At 37.1% G+C, this 15,030-nt stretch overlaps 2 protein-coding genes across 2 annotated transcripts in view; one reads left to right on the forward strand and one right to left on the reverse strand.

The window, feature by feature from the left end:
• Nucleotides 1-59: 59 nt before the first annotated feature.
• LOC110154716 (growth arrest and DNA damage-inducible protein GADD45 alpha-like) lies at nucleotides 60-3,139 on the reverse strand. The gene is made up of 4 exons (XM_020918737.2): nucleotides 2,976-3,139; nucleotides 2,210-2,311; nucleotides 1,503-1,710; nucleotides 60-811 (listed from the first exon to the last, which is right to left on the reverse strand). Exons 1-4 carry the CDS (start codon nucleotides 3,023-3,025, stop codon nucleotides 698-700), a joined length of 474 nt encoding a protein of 157 aa, XP_020774396.1. The 5' UTR covers nucleotides 3,026-3,139; the 3' UTR covers nucleotides 60-697.
• Nucleotides 3,140-4,126: 987 nt separating this feature from the next.
• Nucleotides 4,127-15,030, forward strand: part of sec16b (SEC16 homolog B, endoplasmic reticulum export factor) — a 30,972-nt gene continuing 20,068 nt past the window's right edge. The window contains exons 1-15 of the mRNA XM_020918967.2: nucleotides 4,127-4,327; nucleotides 4,674-4,717; nucleotides 5,653-5,717; nucleotides 5,810-5,897; nucleotides 5,993-6,094; nucleotides 6,197-6,286; nucleotides 6,369-6,649; nucleotides 8,873-8,970; nucleotides 9,054-9,147; nucleotides 10,481-10,695; nucleotides 10,771-10,916; nucleotides 12,199-12,260; nucleotides 12,347-12,485; nucleotides 12,826-13,050; nucleotides 13,537-13,634. Of these exons, the coding sequence (XP_020774626.2) occupies nucleotides 6,384-6,649; nucleotides 8,873-8,970; nucleotides 9,054-9,147; nucleotides 10,481-10,695; nucleotides 10,771-10,916; nucleotides 12,199-12,260; nucleotides 12,347-12,485; nucleotides 12,826-13,050; nucleotides 13,537-13,634 (1,343 nt within the window). The 5' untranslated portion in view covers nucleotides 4,127-4,327; nucleotides 4,674-4,717; nucleotides 5,653-5,717; ... (2 more) ...; nucleotides 6,197-6,286; nucleotides 6,369-6,383. The remainder of the gene's footprint in view (nucleotides 4,328-4,673; nucleotides 4,718-5,652; nucleotides 5,718-5,809; nucleotides 5,898-5,992; nucleotides 6,095-6,196; nucleotides 6,287-6,368; nucleotides 6,650-8,872; nucleotides 8,971-9,053; nucleotides 9,148-10,480; nucleotides 10,696-10,770; nucleotides 10,917-12,198; nucleotides 12,261-12,346; nucleotides 12,486-12,825; nucleotides 13,051-13,536; nucleotides 13,635-15,030) is intronic.

A 15,030-nucleotide genomic window follows, 5' to 3' on the forward strand; every position in this document is an offset into this window, starting at 1 on the left:
ACAGGGACACCATGTTACTGCCGGTGGGTACATTTGAAAAACATTGACGACAACAAATGTAAGCTCAGAACAAGTTGTATTTATTTCATCCAACTTAACAAAAAGGCATAAATCCATGAACTTTGCACAATAAATATGAAATTCATCTTGAACACACATAAAAAAATAAACAAGACGGCCAAACATTGCATTGCCTTTAGAAAAACTATAAAACATTCCCTTCTTAAGATGAGCAAATTGACTTAAATAATATAAATAAATACGTGCACTTGGATTTGTCATGTGAGAATCGTGTTAAGTTCTGAGTGAATTGGTCTTTCCTTCTCTCCTCTCCTCCTTTCCTTCTCTCTCTCTTTCTCTCTCTCTCCGGTGCTGCAAACCACATGTCCTTATCTGCGGGCATGACTGAATTTCCGGTTTCTTTCTCGGCAAATCGCGTAGTCACCCTTTGGAAATCCTGGAAGGCGCTTTATAGCTGAGTCATGCTTGCCTCAGCTCTGACCCGCTAAATTTGCAGCTAGCTTCCTGGTGCACTTTGGTTAGATTTTTTTCTCTCTCCTCCTCCTCCTTTCAGAGCTTGTTTCCCCTGTATGATCCACGGAGGGGCCCGAAGGAGTCCAAAGACAAGACATTAACACTTGTGCAGTTAATATCCCATTTTTTTTTGCACACATAGTAGTTTAAAATCCAAGAGTTTTCATCGGTCAGGGAGGTTGATGACTGGTACCCACTGGTCCAAGCAGCGGCTATCTCTGCAGAATCTGTTGACTTTGCTGAGTGCTGGGTCTTTGCAGAGAGAAGACTGAGGGTTCTGAAAGTAATAAAGAGATGATGGTTAGTTAATGAAGCTTTAGTTATCATAGTGTTGTCATTATACTAAAATTTCAATTTCGATGCTAAGGAATAGACTCAGTACTAGACAAAACAATGTGATTTTCAACATTAAAACACAGTACTTTCTTTATCCATGTGGCCTTATATTGTATAATCCAACCACTGTCCTATGAATGTGACTTTTAAGTATTGATATCTGCACAAATCTCATTTCGGTACTAGCTTAAGTATTGTTTAGTATCTGATTTTTGATACTTTTGACGTCCCTAGTTCACCCTTTTTAAGTTGTGATTCTGACTTATAAATTATTATGTCAGAAAAGTTCCAAATATTGTCTTATCTATCTTATCTTGCTGCAGTGTTCAAGATTGCATAGATCACTGGTTTGTCTTTAGATTCTTATAAGCAAACACTTAACTCAGTCCTATACAAACAAATCCGATTTGCAAAGAGTGAAGAATGAAGACAGGCAGGAGCAATTTCTCCCAGCTTTATTTAACATACAAACTCCATGGCAAATGCTAGCAACGGCTCTTTTCAGCCCTTGCCAGTAACAAAGCCCCCACAGATACCTGGCCAAACAATAGCTGCCTTTCACAGTCTCGTGGGAAGTGAGCAATAGGAAGCCCTGAGCAGTGTTGTAAGCACTTGTGACTAATGACACTTACTGTAACTAAAACGCAGTGCAGGTCCAAGTCGGCGGTGGGCTTCACCCCTCCGCCCAGAATCTCAGCCAGACGCCGCATGTTGCTCACTCGCAGGATGTTGATGTCATTTTCGCAGCAAAACGCCTGGATCAAGGTGAAGTGGATCTGGAGAGCGACATCCTCCTCCTCGTCCGTGGCTAACAGGCAGAGGACCACGTTGTCTGGGTCGCTGTTGGGATAAGAATAGAAGATATTAACTTACATGGTCTCTCAATACCATTCATTTTATCTATACGATATTAAGACAAGTTTGCACACAGTAGTGACCTATAAAACATCCCTTTATATCTATCTACCATTGCATATTACAGTTTGAAGCTAAAAAAAAGTTAATAGTAGGTCATCTTTTTTTGCACTGTAGGGCAGACAGCACATAACTTATAGGTTTGGAGGTCATATTATATGAATGTGGTGAGAGTTGTCAGTTTTAGGTTGCATAAATGAGAAACAAACTCTCCAAATATATACAAAATTACATGTTATTACTCAATTTGCAACCTATTCAAGTGTGATAATAAACTGTTTGAAAAGTTAGTTGCTTTGTCTTTACCTGTATGCAATGAATAATCCATTTCAACAGATCAAATCTAATCTAATGGATTTATCTTTTGCAACTTTACTATGTTTTTATAAGCACAGGTAAGGTTCATTGTACTCTTGTAACTTACGCATTGAGTGACTTGGCTGCCTCATAAACTCCCACAGTGATGCAACCCTGAGGCAATGCAGAGCTCAGGACCTCTTCTAGCGCAGTGGCCACCGATTCCATCCTGGAAAACACAAAATACGTCAATCTGGAGCAATTTCACAACATCTCACTGAATAATGACATTTGCATATCAGATATTTATGATAATTTAGGCATCATACGAGATAAAGTTGCAAGATATGAATAAAATATAAGATACGTGTGGCGTGGGATGCTTTTTGAAGAGAAAATAATCTAAGGAGCACGCACTTTATCAGGTTTTCCAAGAGCGCTAGCGAAAAAAAGCAGCTAGCAAAAACTGATTAGTTAGCTAAAAGCCGGTTAGCATGTTAGCGGCGCGCTGACGTTGGCTGGACTTTGCACTTGTCCAAACTTGTCTCTCCAAATGATGAAACACCGGGCAACAGCGTGCATTGAAACTAACACTAACATTAACACCAAAATCCACGATGGTAAAGTAATCTCGTACTCTTAAAAAGCATGCAGTGTTGGAAATTTGCAGCGAAAATGTTAAAAAGTGAAATGCGTAAAACGTCTCCAAACTATTCCAAATTACGCATAGAGATACTGATGCAAAAATGTTCGCTAACGTGTAATTTTGTATTCTTAAAACACATGCATTGTTGGAAATTTGCAGCGAAAATGTTAAAAACTGAAATGCGTAAAACGTGTCCAAAATAGTCAAAATTACGCATGGAGATATTGATGCAAAAATGTTCGCTAACCTGTCCGATGAGTTTTCCCCACTGTTTTCTTCAAAAGTCATATTGCACATCCGTAAAGCGTTAGATCCAATAATATCCAGAGCGGAGATGTGCCGTTTTGGTGCGTACTCCTCTGCGCGCTGTCAGCTTCTGTGTGACCGTGCCGATGCGTGCACCGCTTGTATCAGCAAACACCACAGACAGCCAGCCCAGGACGAGAAAGGAGCCGCCCCGGTGCCAGGAACATTTACATACGCTGCTCCCATTGGCCCCGTGGTAATACTACAGTAAAAACACACTTCTCCAGCCCAGTCTCTCTACACGAGTCCTTGGACACTGCGACCCCATGTGGTTTCGGTTGCAGCCCGTGTGCAAACTCGTGTGACCTCAGCTGCGAGGTGAGCAGGACGAAGCAGAGCCAGTTAGGTCACAGTGCAGGCTTTGTCACACAAGACTGCGTTTCAACCAGGTATTATAATGCTAAATAGATGCCCATTAGAGGGAAATGATTAGTCTAGGCCTATTTGCGGTGTCTGTTGTGGATTAAAAATATCTTACATGCATTTTAACTTGTGTAAGATCTGCCTCCATGCAGCCTCTCCCCCTGTAGATGTTAATGTTCCACAGCAGGGCTTCTCAGTAAAGACAAGCAGCTGCCTGGTGACAACCCCAGGTCAAGTTAGGTCAGATCTGTGAGGAGGGGTTCCCAGTCAGAATATAGTCTTTAACAGGTTTAAGGTATTTTATTCAGGTATTTATGAGCAATGCATGTGTAGCTGAATAAATGCCAGTTAGATAAGTTTCATGCCATACTGTGGAACATTTCAGGCAAAGCAAAAGCATAAGCAGAGGCAGACTAAACCAAAAAAAAAAGTTTAGTCTGCAGCCTTAGTGCAGCCTTAAAATGGAACTGAATAATGACTAATCTTGGACAGTAGCCGATGTCTTAGCTACACACAATACAAAAACCAATGATCTCAGCATTCATGAGCTGGACTAAATGATTCAGCATGACTTGAAAAGGGTGCACTGAGTGTAGCTACACAGATGAATTAACCATTGCTTTCTATTTGCATATAGTATATTGACTTTTTGGTGACAGGTCTACATCTTCTGCTTTCCTCTGCAGATAGACAGAAATGGACCCAGTGGCCTGTCTCCTGACCCAAGATAATGCAGTAGTGAGTGTCCTGTTTATAAGCCTGTCCCTCTTGACCCTCATGAGTGGAGTGAGGCGTAGGAGACACAAAACAAATGATCAGCAGGGGCCCCATCTGCTCAATATGGCACTTGGACCACACACAAAGCACATGTCTTTCCAGAACAAATAGAGACAACTGAGCTGCGAATCAATTCCAATCAAGAAGGATCAAGTGAGTAACAATTTTTTTTAGACTTGCACATCAACAATTTTAAATAGTACATTCTTTCTAAAATTGTTGTTGGCCATTGCATAGGTTCAATCCTTTTAATTTCCCTTTTATAACATAACAGTTTTGGTATTTTGGTTAAAAAGAAGGGTTGTCAAAAAAATCTATACCAAGATACTAATCAATACTTGAAGGTGCACAATGAAAGCTTTCTGATGTTGATGTTGATGATGATGTCCCCCTCATGCTTTTCTCCATGCAGGTTATTGTTTTGCTTGGGATGTTCTAATGTATGGTAACACACACTACCAGTCAAAAACACCCTAATTTTTCCAGTTATTTGTTGCAGTTCAAGTCATGCAAGTCAGATGAATAACATGAAATGGTACAAAGGTAAGCACTGAACAGCTAGAGGTAAAAAAAAAAAGATTAAAAAAAATAACAAAACACAAGTCCAAGCTCTGCCAAAACTACCTCAGGAAAAAAAGAACAAGATGGTAAACTTGAAAACATGGAGTGTCCAACACGGTCTCCAGACTTAAACCTCATCATGCTGGTTTGGAATGAACTGGACAGAGGAGTGAAAGCCAAGCAACCTACAAGTGCCACACATTTATGGCAACTTCTGCAACAGACTTGGAAAAAACTTTCTGAAGAATATTTGATTTCTATTGTAAAAAGAACGAGCCACGAGTGTGTTCAGCTGTTATATCTGCCAAAGGTGGACACTTTCATGAATCAAAAGTTTAGGATTCATTTTGGTAAACAGTAAACAGTAAAAAACTTGAAAAAGTGTAGTGTTCTAAAACTTTTGAGCGGTAGTGTATCTATTCTGCATTGATTTAATCAGACTATGTGTTTGTATTGTTAAGAAACATATCTTGTTACTCCTCCCCATAGATCGGACCTGTAACTTGGCCTGGTGGCGTCTCCTGCTCGTCTACATGGAGATATATAAGTTTAATGTCATCAGTCAGTTTATAAAGGCAAGCTGCTGGTGTACCTTCCTAAAGAAAAGTTACAGTGTACCTTTAAACTAGTATAAAAATAGATTGGCCTTCTGATTTGAACCAGTATTGATGCTGTAAAAATATATGGATGGGACAAAATTAAAACTTTCTTGAATAGTTTTAGTATTATTTTGATCTATGGGCTATTTACTCATAGGCTATAGAATTACATGATAATAATAGAAAGACTAGTATTATTTTTGTGCTGAAAATTGCGTTATATATATATATATTTTTATCTCTGTGGAGTCTAAATCTAACCTAGTAACCTACATTTACCCTGTTTTCTGACCATTTTTGCCATCTCTTCTTACACAGGTCAGCAGCGCCCTCTGTTGGTTTGTTTGCTTCAGCACCATTTCTCCCTTTTCTTGAAAATGACGGTGAGACTTGAGGCGAGCCGCATTCTTCGTCGCTTTTTCCTCTGCGCTAAAACTGATCCTAGACCAGCCCATAACTTTTCCTCTCTCTCCAGAGTTGTGGCATCTCTTCTACCGGCAACGTGGCACGACGCACTCATCTTTAACTGTATTTTCCACTTTACCAATGCAACCTCAGCGCACGTATGTTTTCAGCGAATTTAAAGTGGAGCTAGTTGCAGTAATTATGTCATTAAAGGAGCTAGTTTGAAGGCGTTTTTCTGCTTTCTTGACTTGAGCTGTCAAACCCAGGGCGTACTCCGTTTTGTTTACCCTGCCCTTTGACTCATCAAGGGCCCGCCTGGGATACCACATGCAAACATAGGCACAGATTGAAGATGGTAAGTCTTGATTTCTGCTTATCCTTACATTTTAATTATAAATCAGTGTCTTAATATTTTGACCATGTTTTACTATGAACTTTAATCCCTTGTTATCTGTAGGGCTACTGCTGGTGCTATCAGAGAGTTGTTTCTTATCAGCTTGGGAAATGATGTGGCAGTTGCAGTTGCACTTTGGGTTTACCGGACATTGTAAGTATCCAAAAATAACAAGCAAAACAGCGTTGGTTGTGTCTACGTTTTCTTTACTTTAACTCTCATTTTCGCTTGCCAGGTTTGAAATCGAAGGATGGAGCACAGAGGTCGACCCAGGTCACAAATGGGTCATCCAAAAAACAGGGACCCTAGACCGGATTATTACAAGTATCCGAACCAGGAGAGAGGGCAGTGCTACCCTCCACCTGATCCCAGGGAATGGGACAGGAGCTGGGGCCATCCTGAGTCACACTTCAGACCCCCAGTGACCAGTCCTGTCAGGAGAGATCCTTACGCCTATGGACCTCAGCACTATCCCTACGGTTACGGATGGGCAGAGCAGCAACCGCCACATTCAAGGTAGGGCAGTATTAATTAAGATTTATTGGTGTACAATTTCATGTCCATTTTATTACATTTACACAGTAAGCATTATTAGTTGTCTATGTTTTTATTGGAATATGACTTTAAAATGATAAAAAAAAATTTTTTTAAAGAACCTTATTGAAAACTCAGCACTAATTTTAAACCAAAAACAAATTGTTGTGCACACAGAATAGATCAGAAATAACTTAATACTAAATAAATATACATCGTATTGAGTTAACAGTAGGGGTGTGCAAAAATATTGTTTGTTTGATGATATAGTATCGATATCACTGGCTGTAGTATTTTTAGATATATTTTGCTAAATTATTTTGTGTAAGAGCTACAGTTGTTGACATTTTCACTGTTTTGAGTAAAATGGGTGTTTTTTATATTAACTTTGCACAAACTTAGTAGACTTTGTTGACTTTTAGAATCACAGCCATGATTTAGGCCTTGTTTTCACTGAACCATATCGAATCGATTTGAAATATATCATATCAAGTTGTATTGGATCAAAAGTGCATTATTTCAAAAAGCGTATCATATAGTAGTCTATTTACCGAGGTCTGTATCGTATCAGCAATTTCTTAATGATACCCAGCCCTAGTTAAACGGTAATTAGTCATATTCAGTAAGCAAGTGTAAGTGTAATCTAGTTATAATCAAACCTATAAAAATAATAACAATACTGATCAATTGTGAACTATTTTGCATTAACATAGAATATTAAAGCCATAGTATGCAACATTTTTGTCAAAAATAGAATAAAATAAAAGCATGTTTTTGTTTTGTTTTGTTTTGTTTTGCATTTATTGCACTGAATACATGTGCCTTATTGTGAGCATATTTGCATCTCCACAAACCTGACTCTTATTTGACCTGGTTTCTATGGAATGACATAAAGCATCTATAAAGTATGGTTTTAACTTTCCATTTCCTTGGACTCATGCAGGTGACTTTCCATCTCAGTAAAGTTCCATACTATGACTTTACCTGTAACTATACACAGCACTGACATTGATAATACCACATGCATGCATTCGGTCATAAAGTGTATGGGGAGAACTTGAGTAGACAGTGAGTTCAGATAAGGCCAGGCTCTACAGAAACACTTACAGAGAAGTGTTTTTTTTTTTTTTATTGAGCAAAGTATTATTTATACGATTCTACATTAACCTAAGCAGGGAGACACTCTTGACATTTAACAGTTGCAAAATGCTTGTAGTGTTTATAGCCACTAGTCATGTTAATTGCTTTTTCCAGTAGTATCTATGAAATACTGTCCAGTGTCCTTGGACAAACACACCAGGTATATCTCCCATCTAATATCTACAAACCTAAAAGCTACTAGAAACATACCTCTCTACTCACTTGTCATGTCTCATTACTACTAGATTCCTATAGTATTGTGACATATACAGTTTTTTAATGCAATTCTTATCTACAATGATTGTTTTCAAATAATATCATAATCAAAACCATTTGTGAACTTTTACCGTTTAACTGAGATGCATTATAGACAAGAATAGCTTTTGTTGATATGCTGATCATTAGGGGTGTAACGATATCCAAATCTCACGATACGATATTATCACGGTATGAACCTCACGGTACGAGATTTATTGCGATAGTGTGGGAAAGCTCACGATATGGTGGGAGGCTCACGATTAGGGATGTAACAATATCCAAATCTCTCTGTAAGTTTTTTTCATGATGTACATCTCACGGTAAGATATTTATTGCGATATTATGAGGAGGCTGCGAACAAAATATGTTAATATGCTGCTTTTTCCTCTTAAAATGCCTTGGCAAGAATTAATGCAAAGAACTAAGACTTAAAAGTGCTTAGAACTGTTATTTCTTCATGTAGTCTGTGCTGAAATGGAGCAAAGAATCATGGTCTATGTAGTTCCCTTTGTCTTTTTTTTTTAGCTATTGCTGCACCATAACTCTTAATTTAAGCAAAGAGACTTGTAATTCGATATATTGTGACGGTCCACGATATCATTGTGAGAACTTTGACGATACGATATCATGATATTTCGGTTATTGTTACATCCCTACTGAACATGATTACAATTTGTTGATTTCCCATCACAGTATTTCAAATTTAAAAAACAGATACACAATACATGAATACCGTAATAACGTTATTTTATTTTTGCACGCCGTTTTGTCAATAGTTTGTACAAATTGTCTTGTGTTTGTGTCCAGACATGGGTATGACTACTCAGCCTATGGTCAGTGGGACTACAGGGACAACTATGGCTACTACCAGCAGGACTACTACAGAGGACAGCACCAGCACCCAGGTACACACCCGAATGTTTACATATATTTACATTTTTTGTATGTGTCTAAACTAAAAGCAATTATGTTCATGACATTTTTACAGATGGTGGTCAGTGGGGACAACAGGAGCCCTGGCAAAGGGAACAGTACCAAGAACACGCACAACAGAAAAGCATTTCAACAAACACAGAGGAGAGGTATGGCTTAAAGACTGGGGTGGTGTACATGAGTTAAATGACGTAGTTAATAAATTTTCTTTGTCTGATTTAAGTAAGTAAGTAACATCATATGCACATTATGTTATATTTAAACCTTATACACAATGCACATTTTGTTATTTGCATTGTATTCCTATTACAATGCAAATAACAAAATGCTTAAAGTCAAAATCTTTATACAGCCATTGACTCCACCCAGATATGAGGTAAACGTGTTCAAATCAAATATATTTTTTTACTGATAACAATTCTGATGCTGATTTATTCTTGATTTGAAAAAAAAAAACACTGGACATGATGGCTCGTATTTATGTTATAATTTGGTATTTTGATTCTCAAGTTGATTATCCACTCAGAAAGCGGAATGAATTTCACATAAGGGTTCACATTTGGGTTGTAAGTTTCTCTCTGCTCTGAATGGTCACTCCGTAAACCCCAGCTAAAATCAGAGCTAGTACAGAATACTGAGAATGAGAAAAACTTTTGTGTGTCCTGTTGTGACTAGTACCTTTAGACAAACTTTATTGATCCACCAGGGAAATAGACTTTGGACTTGTGACTTGAGAGTCAGACTTGACTTGGGAACATTTTTAAGACTTGAAATTCTATTCTGATTAATGATTAACACTAAGACAAAGGAAAAAGTATATATATAAATTCATAAATAACTTAAAAGTCACTAAAATCTAATAAGATTTGCTGATTTTACATGTTTTTAATTGTTTTATATGTTTCTGCTTGTAACATAACTTTATATGTGGATGAATGAAATGTGAAATGTGGAACCTGCCTCTCAAATCTGCAAAGCAAATTTACCTATGGGTACAAATAAAGCAACCTAACCTAACCTAAATTGCAAAGGTCTAAACTATATTTGGTACTTTGGTTTAAAGACTTGAAATTACTTGATGCTCAAAGCAGATGATTTGAACTTGAACTTGTCTGTCTTTGACTTAGGACTTGACTCGAACTTGAGGTCAAAAATTTTAAACTTACTTGAAACTTGCAAAACAAAGACTTGGTTCCACCTCTGGTATGGAGTTTGGTATTAATGTAGTCATACTCTATATTTTATTGAAACTGTAAGAGCACAGGCTACATACACTTATTTTAAATGGCCCATCTCAATATTGTAGCCCACTAAATACTCATAGTAACATTTGTGATCATGGCAAGACTAAAAAGTTATCACAATTAACAGTTAATAAATTAGGAATAGACAGGTGTCCTCGACTGAGCAATTGACTTATTAAACTGCGAAACATTGTATGGGCAGAAACAATTTTGCTGATTATTTCATTGTTGTTTTTAGGTATGACCCAAGGAAAGACGGCTCACAAAAATACAAAGACGACTATGAGGACACTACAAACAAAGAAAATGAGGACAGTAACTCCTCTTATTATTTGGGGACATTAGAAAGCTCCAAAGCCTCGGGTCTGTCGTCCAGCAGCATCGAACTCAGTCAGTACATCAACGGGGCAGAGCAGAGTGAGCTTACGCCTCTGCCTGTGCCGGCTGAAACAGGTATGTTTAGAAATATTATTCATTTTGATTGGTTTTATTGTCATTGTTGAATTTGCGATTTTTTTGTGTCTTTAGAACAAAACCACCAATTGTCTGCACCATTGAAGTATTCCATCCCTCATGCAGTGGTCAGTTTTGGACCAGCTGGACAACTGCTCCGGGTCTGTCCAGGTTTCACAACGCAGAAGAATGTCAGCCAAGTGGAAATACACAATATGGAGGTACAGTACTATACATGTTACATACCACTGTACATACCATTGTTTATTTACCATTTTACCAGTTTTATACACACTGGACTGGGGTGACTTTCTCATTCATTAATTGTTTATATTATATAGATTTTATGGAAGATAATTTGTTCCATTAGGTTTTGAATTTTAAATACAGCTGAATTTCTCCCTTTGAATTTTTTTTAACTCTGAAAAATGATGTGTGAAAAATCCCTCAGTCATCCAGGTAGAATGCATGGCAAAAGAAGAAATTCAATTTGTCAGCTGGACAAAAGTTTATTTTGGTCAAATATGTTTTGCTTCTTGGATGAGCCATTGTCTGAAAAAAGTTTTGAAGCACATATATTTTCAAGCCCTCAAATTCAACAGTCAAAATTCAGAGAGCGAAATGTGCAGTGAAAAATTTGACAGCACAAATCCAGGATGCCAAGGCACAAGCAATCTATCATGTGACGGAGAAGGACAGAGGCTGTTTCCTTTTGGCCGTTCTCATCTGTGGGCAGGGTTTACACTTAAGAAATAAAAAAGAGGAGGTTCTGATGGTGATAATTCTGACCAATCAAATCAGTTCACTGCACCATTTTCTGCTTATTACGAAGTTCAATCAGATCACTGCGGATCGATTGCATAGGCCTTGGTCACATTTTTCTATAGTGCTTTTCCACCTTCAAGGCACTCAAAGCACTTTACAACAAGGAACCACTCACCCATTCACACACACCGACACTGTGGGCAAGGAATGCTCTACCATCTGAGCTACTGCCGTTCCCTGGATCTTTTCTGCAAATTTCTTTCACTGTGAATTTTACACTCTGAATCTTGACTGTTGAATTTGAGTGCTTGAAAATATTTGTGCTGAATATTTAAAAGGTTATTTTTTTATATTGAATTTTAAACACTTTGAAAATAATTCATATTCAAATCCGCAAAGTTTCCTCAAGTTTCCAAAGTGCTTCATACTTCACAAAGTAATTACCATTTATCCTTTACTACTGTCAAAAATATTAAATAATATTGTTTAACTTTTGTTCTTTACTACATCATTCCATATATCATACTTAATATATTTGATGTCTTCTGTATGTATCAAAAATGTACAATAGAAAGTAATAGAAAGTAAATAAAGAAGAAAAATTTGGACTGGTAGTGTATATCATTTAGACTTGAACAAATACAGGGAACATCAGAACCACATTCCCTGCTCTCACCAAAGTTATAAATCCCAAACCATGAGTTGGCAATGCAAATTATGTCTTCTTTTATTGCACAGGTCATTCTTAGTGAGACACAAGAACAGCAAGAAATAAGAAAGTTCCCCGGGCCCTTAACAAGGTAACTACAATTATTTTTAAAAGATATTACAGTTAAAGATATACTCTTTCATTTAATTGTTTGGTTCTGATACTACCTATTCAAAGGGAAGATTTGCACAAAGTGGATGCTATCGAGTTTGCCCACCAGATGGCAGGAGCGTGCTTGAGAGATGACAATCTGCGTGACAAGAGCTCTGCTGCCCTCCTGTGGAATTTACTCATACTTCTCTGCAGGCAAAATGGGGTCAGACATTTTTTAAATTATTAAATTATCGTTTTCCTAGGTATATACAGTATATTACAGACAAATTCTATACTAGGGTTGTCAAAAGTGTTGATACCAAGATACTAATCAGTGTTAAAACAAATATCAAATCTAGATACTCATTTGGACAAGGATCAATACTGAAGGAATCACATTAACAGGACAAAACTTAGAATGATCTTGATCTATTTCATATGGTGCTACTGAAAAAAGTAAATTTTTCTGCATTGAAAATTGCAGTATATTGTGTAAATAAGAAATCTAAATTCAGAACATATCAAGTTCACTAATACATGTATTTTTATCTTCTTATCTCCAGCAAATCGTGGGCTCAGACATAGCAGAGCTGCTGGTCCAGAGCTCTCGGGGAGTGGGTGGTGGTCAGTCAGACTCTGCCTCTCTCATAGACTTCAGCGAGGGCTCTGTGGCTGAAGCTCCGCCCTCTGAGGGAGAGGATGACCTGCTGACTGGACTCTGCAGCTCAGAGAGCGCACAGAAAGCCCTGAAGAGTTACACACAGCTGCTTCTGGCTGGAAGGAAGAAGGTCAATAACACAACCACTATATTTGTATTAAAGCTTTTCCCCAACGTTACACTTCTAATACATCACATTCATTTTTTTTTTTTGTAAGATTTACCAAAAACAAGTATACATTAAAAAAAAATCTACAATATGTAACTTTTAAGCTAAAAAATAGACTAATGAGCTAAAATAGTGTTCTTTTTCAATTTGTTTGTATTTACTGCAATGAAAACACTGACTACAGTTTTCCACAGTATTGCAGTATATTTATACACAGAATCTATGGTTTTATGGTTTCCATAGAATCATGCTGGTAACTTGAAAGTTACATGCAATACCTTTTAATAAAATAATATATTGCTAAAAGATATTAATCCAAATAAATTAAAACTGAAATTTAATTAAAATATTTCAGGAAAATATATAGATATGTTTTAATAAATTGCATGCATATACATCTATGTAAAAACAAACAAATAAGAAATGTCTCATTTGTTTGTTTACCAGGAAGCGCTGGAGTCTGCTATGAGCAGCGGTCTGTGGGGACATGCTCTGTTTCTGGCCAGTAGAATGGACAACAGGTCCTACACCACTGTACTGAACAGGTGAGACACACGACAGCTGCTAAAAGCCATTATACAAGTGATTACGAGCAGTCATTTTTGTAGAAATTCCCTCTCTGACTAAACTTAGATGTTTACAGTTTGTGGTTATACAAGTAGCATTCTTAGTTCACTTGTGTAAGGTTGAATGCCTGGTATTGACTTAGCTGTTTTGAAGCTCTGGTTTCTTCTTGCATTATGAAAAAAGATTAGAGGTGCAAAAAGGTGTCTCTGCTGAAGGATCTATTAACTTTATGAGATAGGTTTACAAAAATGTGACTTGTGTTTCACATAGAAGGAAACATGAGAACAGTCCTGAAGTGTTCTCACGACGCGTCCTAAAATAAATTAAAATGTGTCCAACTAGGACTTTGAATGTCACCTCTAACCTTTAGGCTTTGGCCATCTGTGTGCATCACTAAAATCATTTGTCACTTTATAAAGGCACTCATTTTTTCAAACCTAAGCACATGGTCTATTCTGACACTCCCTAGTTCATTTAGTTGACCTTTAAACTACAACAAAATGTAGTTTTTAGTAGTTAAAGGCACTGTGGCACTGTGTATCTGTTTTAAAAATGTTTAAAACAGAACTATTATTTGCAGTGATCCAAAATCATTCCTCAACATCTTAATTATTCTCCGTAGTGAGCTTTTCTTTTTTTTATTTTCTTTTTTTTATTATATTTTTTGTGCAGACAAATCAGATGCCACAGAAGTAGAAGAAAAAATAAATAAGTAATATAATTAATAGTAATATTAATAGTAATAGTCCTCTGTGGTTTTCCATATAATCAAAGAATTTTTTCCATATCTTGAAAAATAAATCTTGCCGTTGCTGTAATCTATAAGTCACCCTTTCATAGTTTGCAGTTTTAAGCATCCATTCTAACCATTTACTGAAAGATGATTGATTGGTAGATTTCCATTCCTGTGTTATCATCCGGCATCCTGTTATAAGAGCTATTCTACACCATAAAGTTTGTTCGTGCCGTAGTTGTTTTGTGGGTATGATTCCAAGTAGACAGAGTCCAGGGTTTGTGTTCCATGTGACATTTAACAGTTCATTAATAAGTCCAATTATTTGCTCCCAAAGGAGCTTGACTTTGTCACATTCATATAACATATGTATCATAGTTCCAGTAGCTTGATTGCATCGCCAACATTTATCATTGTCTTTTAAGTTCAGTCTAGCCATTCTGCTTGGAGTCCAGTAACATCGATTTAAAATTTTATAATTAATTAGTTGTGACTGAATTTCTTGAGATGTAAGAAACCAGTTGGATATTATGTTTTGCCATTGCTCTTGTTCTATAGGAATACCTAGGTCTCTTTCCCAGGCAGCCCTAAGACCACGGAGATTAGGAGCATTGGCACTCCTGATTATCTTATAGAAAGCT

The sequence above is a fragment of the Boleophthalmus pectinirostris genome, unplaced genomic scaffold, assembly GCF_026225935.1.
Source record: "Boleophthalmus pectinirostris isolate CB_2022bp ecotype Guang Dong unplaced genomic scaffold, ASM2622593v1 HiC_scaffold_7, whole genome shotgun sequence".
Taxonomy (NCBI): Eukaryota; Metazoa; Chordata; class Actinopteri; order Gobiiformes; family Gobiidae; genus Boleophthalmus; species Boleophthalmus pectinirostris.

Bases quoted from the DNA above. Each gene is read 5' to 3' on its own strand.
- LOC110154716 (XM_020918737.2), bottom strand. From the start codon at position 3,025: ATGTGCAATATGACTTTTGAAGAAAACAGTGGGGAAAACTCATCGGAC. The intron at 2,312-2,975 runs GTTAGCGAACAT...TGTGTTTTCCAG, and splicing joins GGGGAAAACTCATCGGACAG to GATGGAATCGGTGGCCACTG. The intron at 812-1,502 runs GTAAGTGTCATT...TATTACTTTCAG, and splicing joins TGCACTGCGTTTTAGTTACA to AACCCTCAGTCTTCTCTCTG.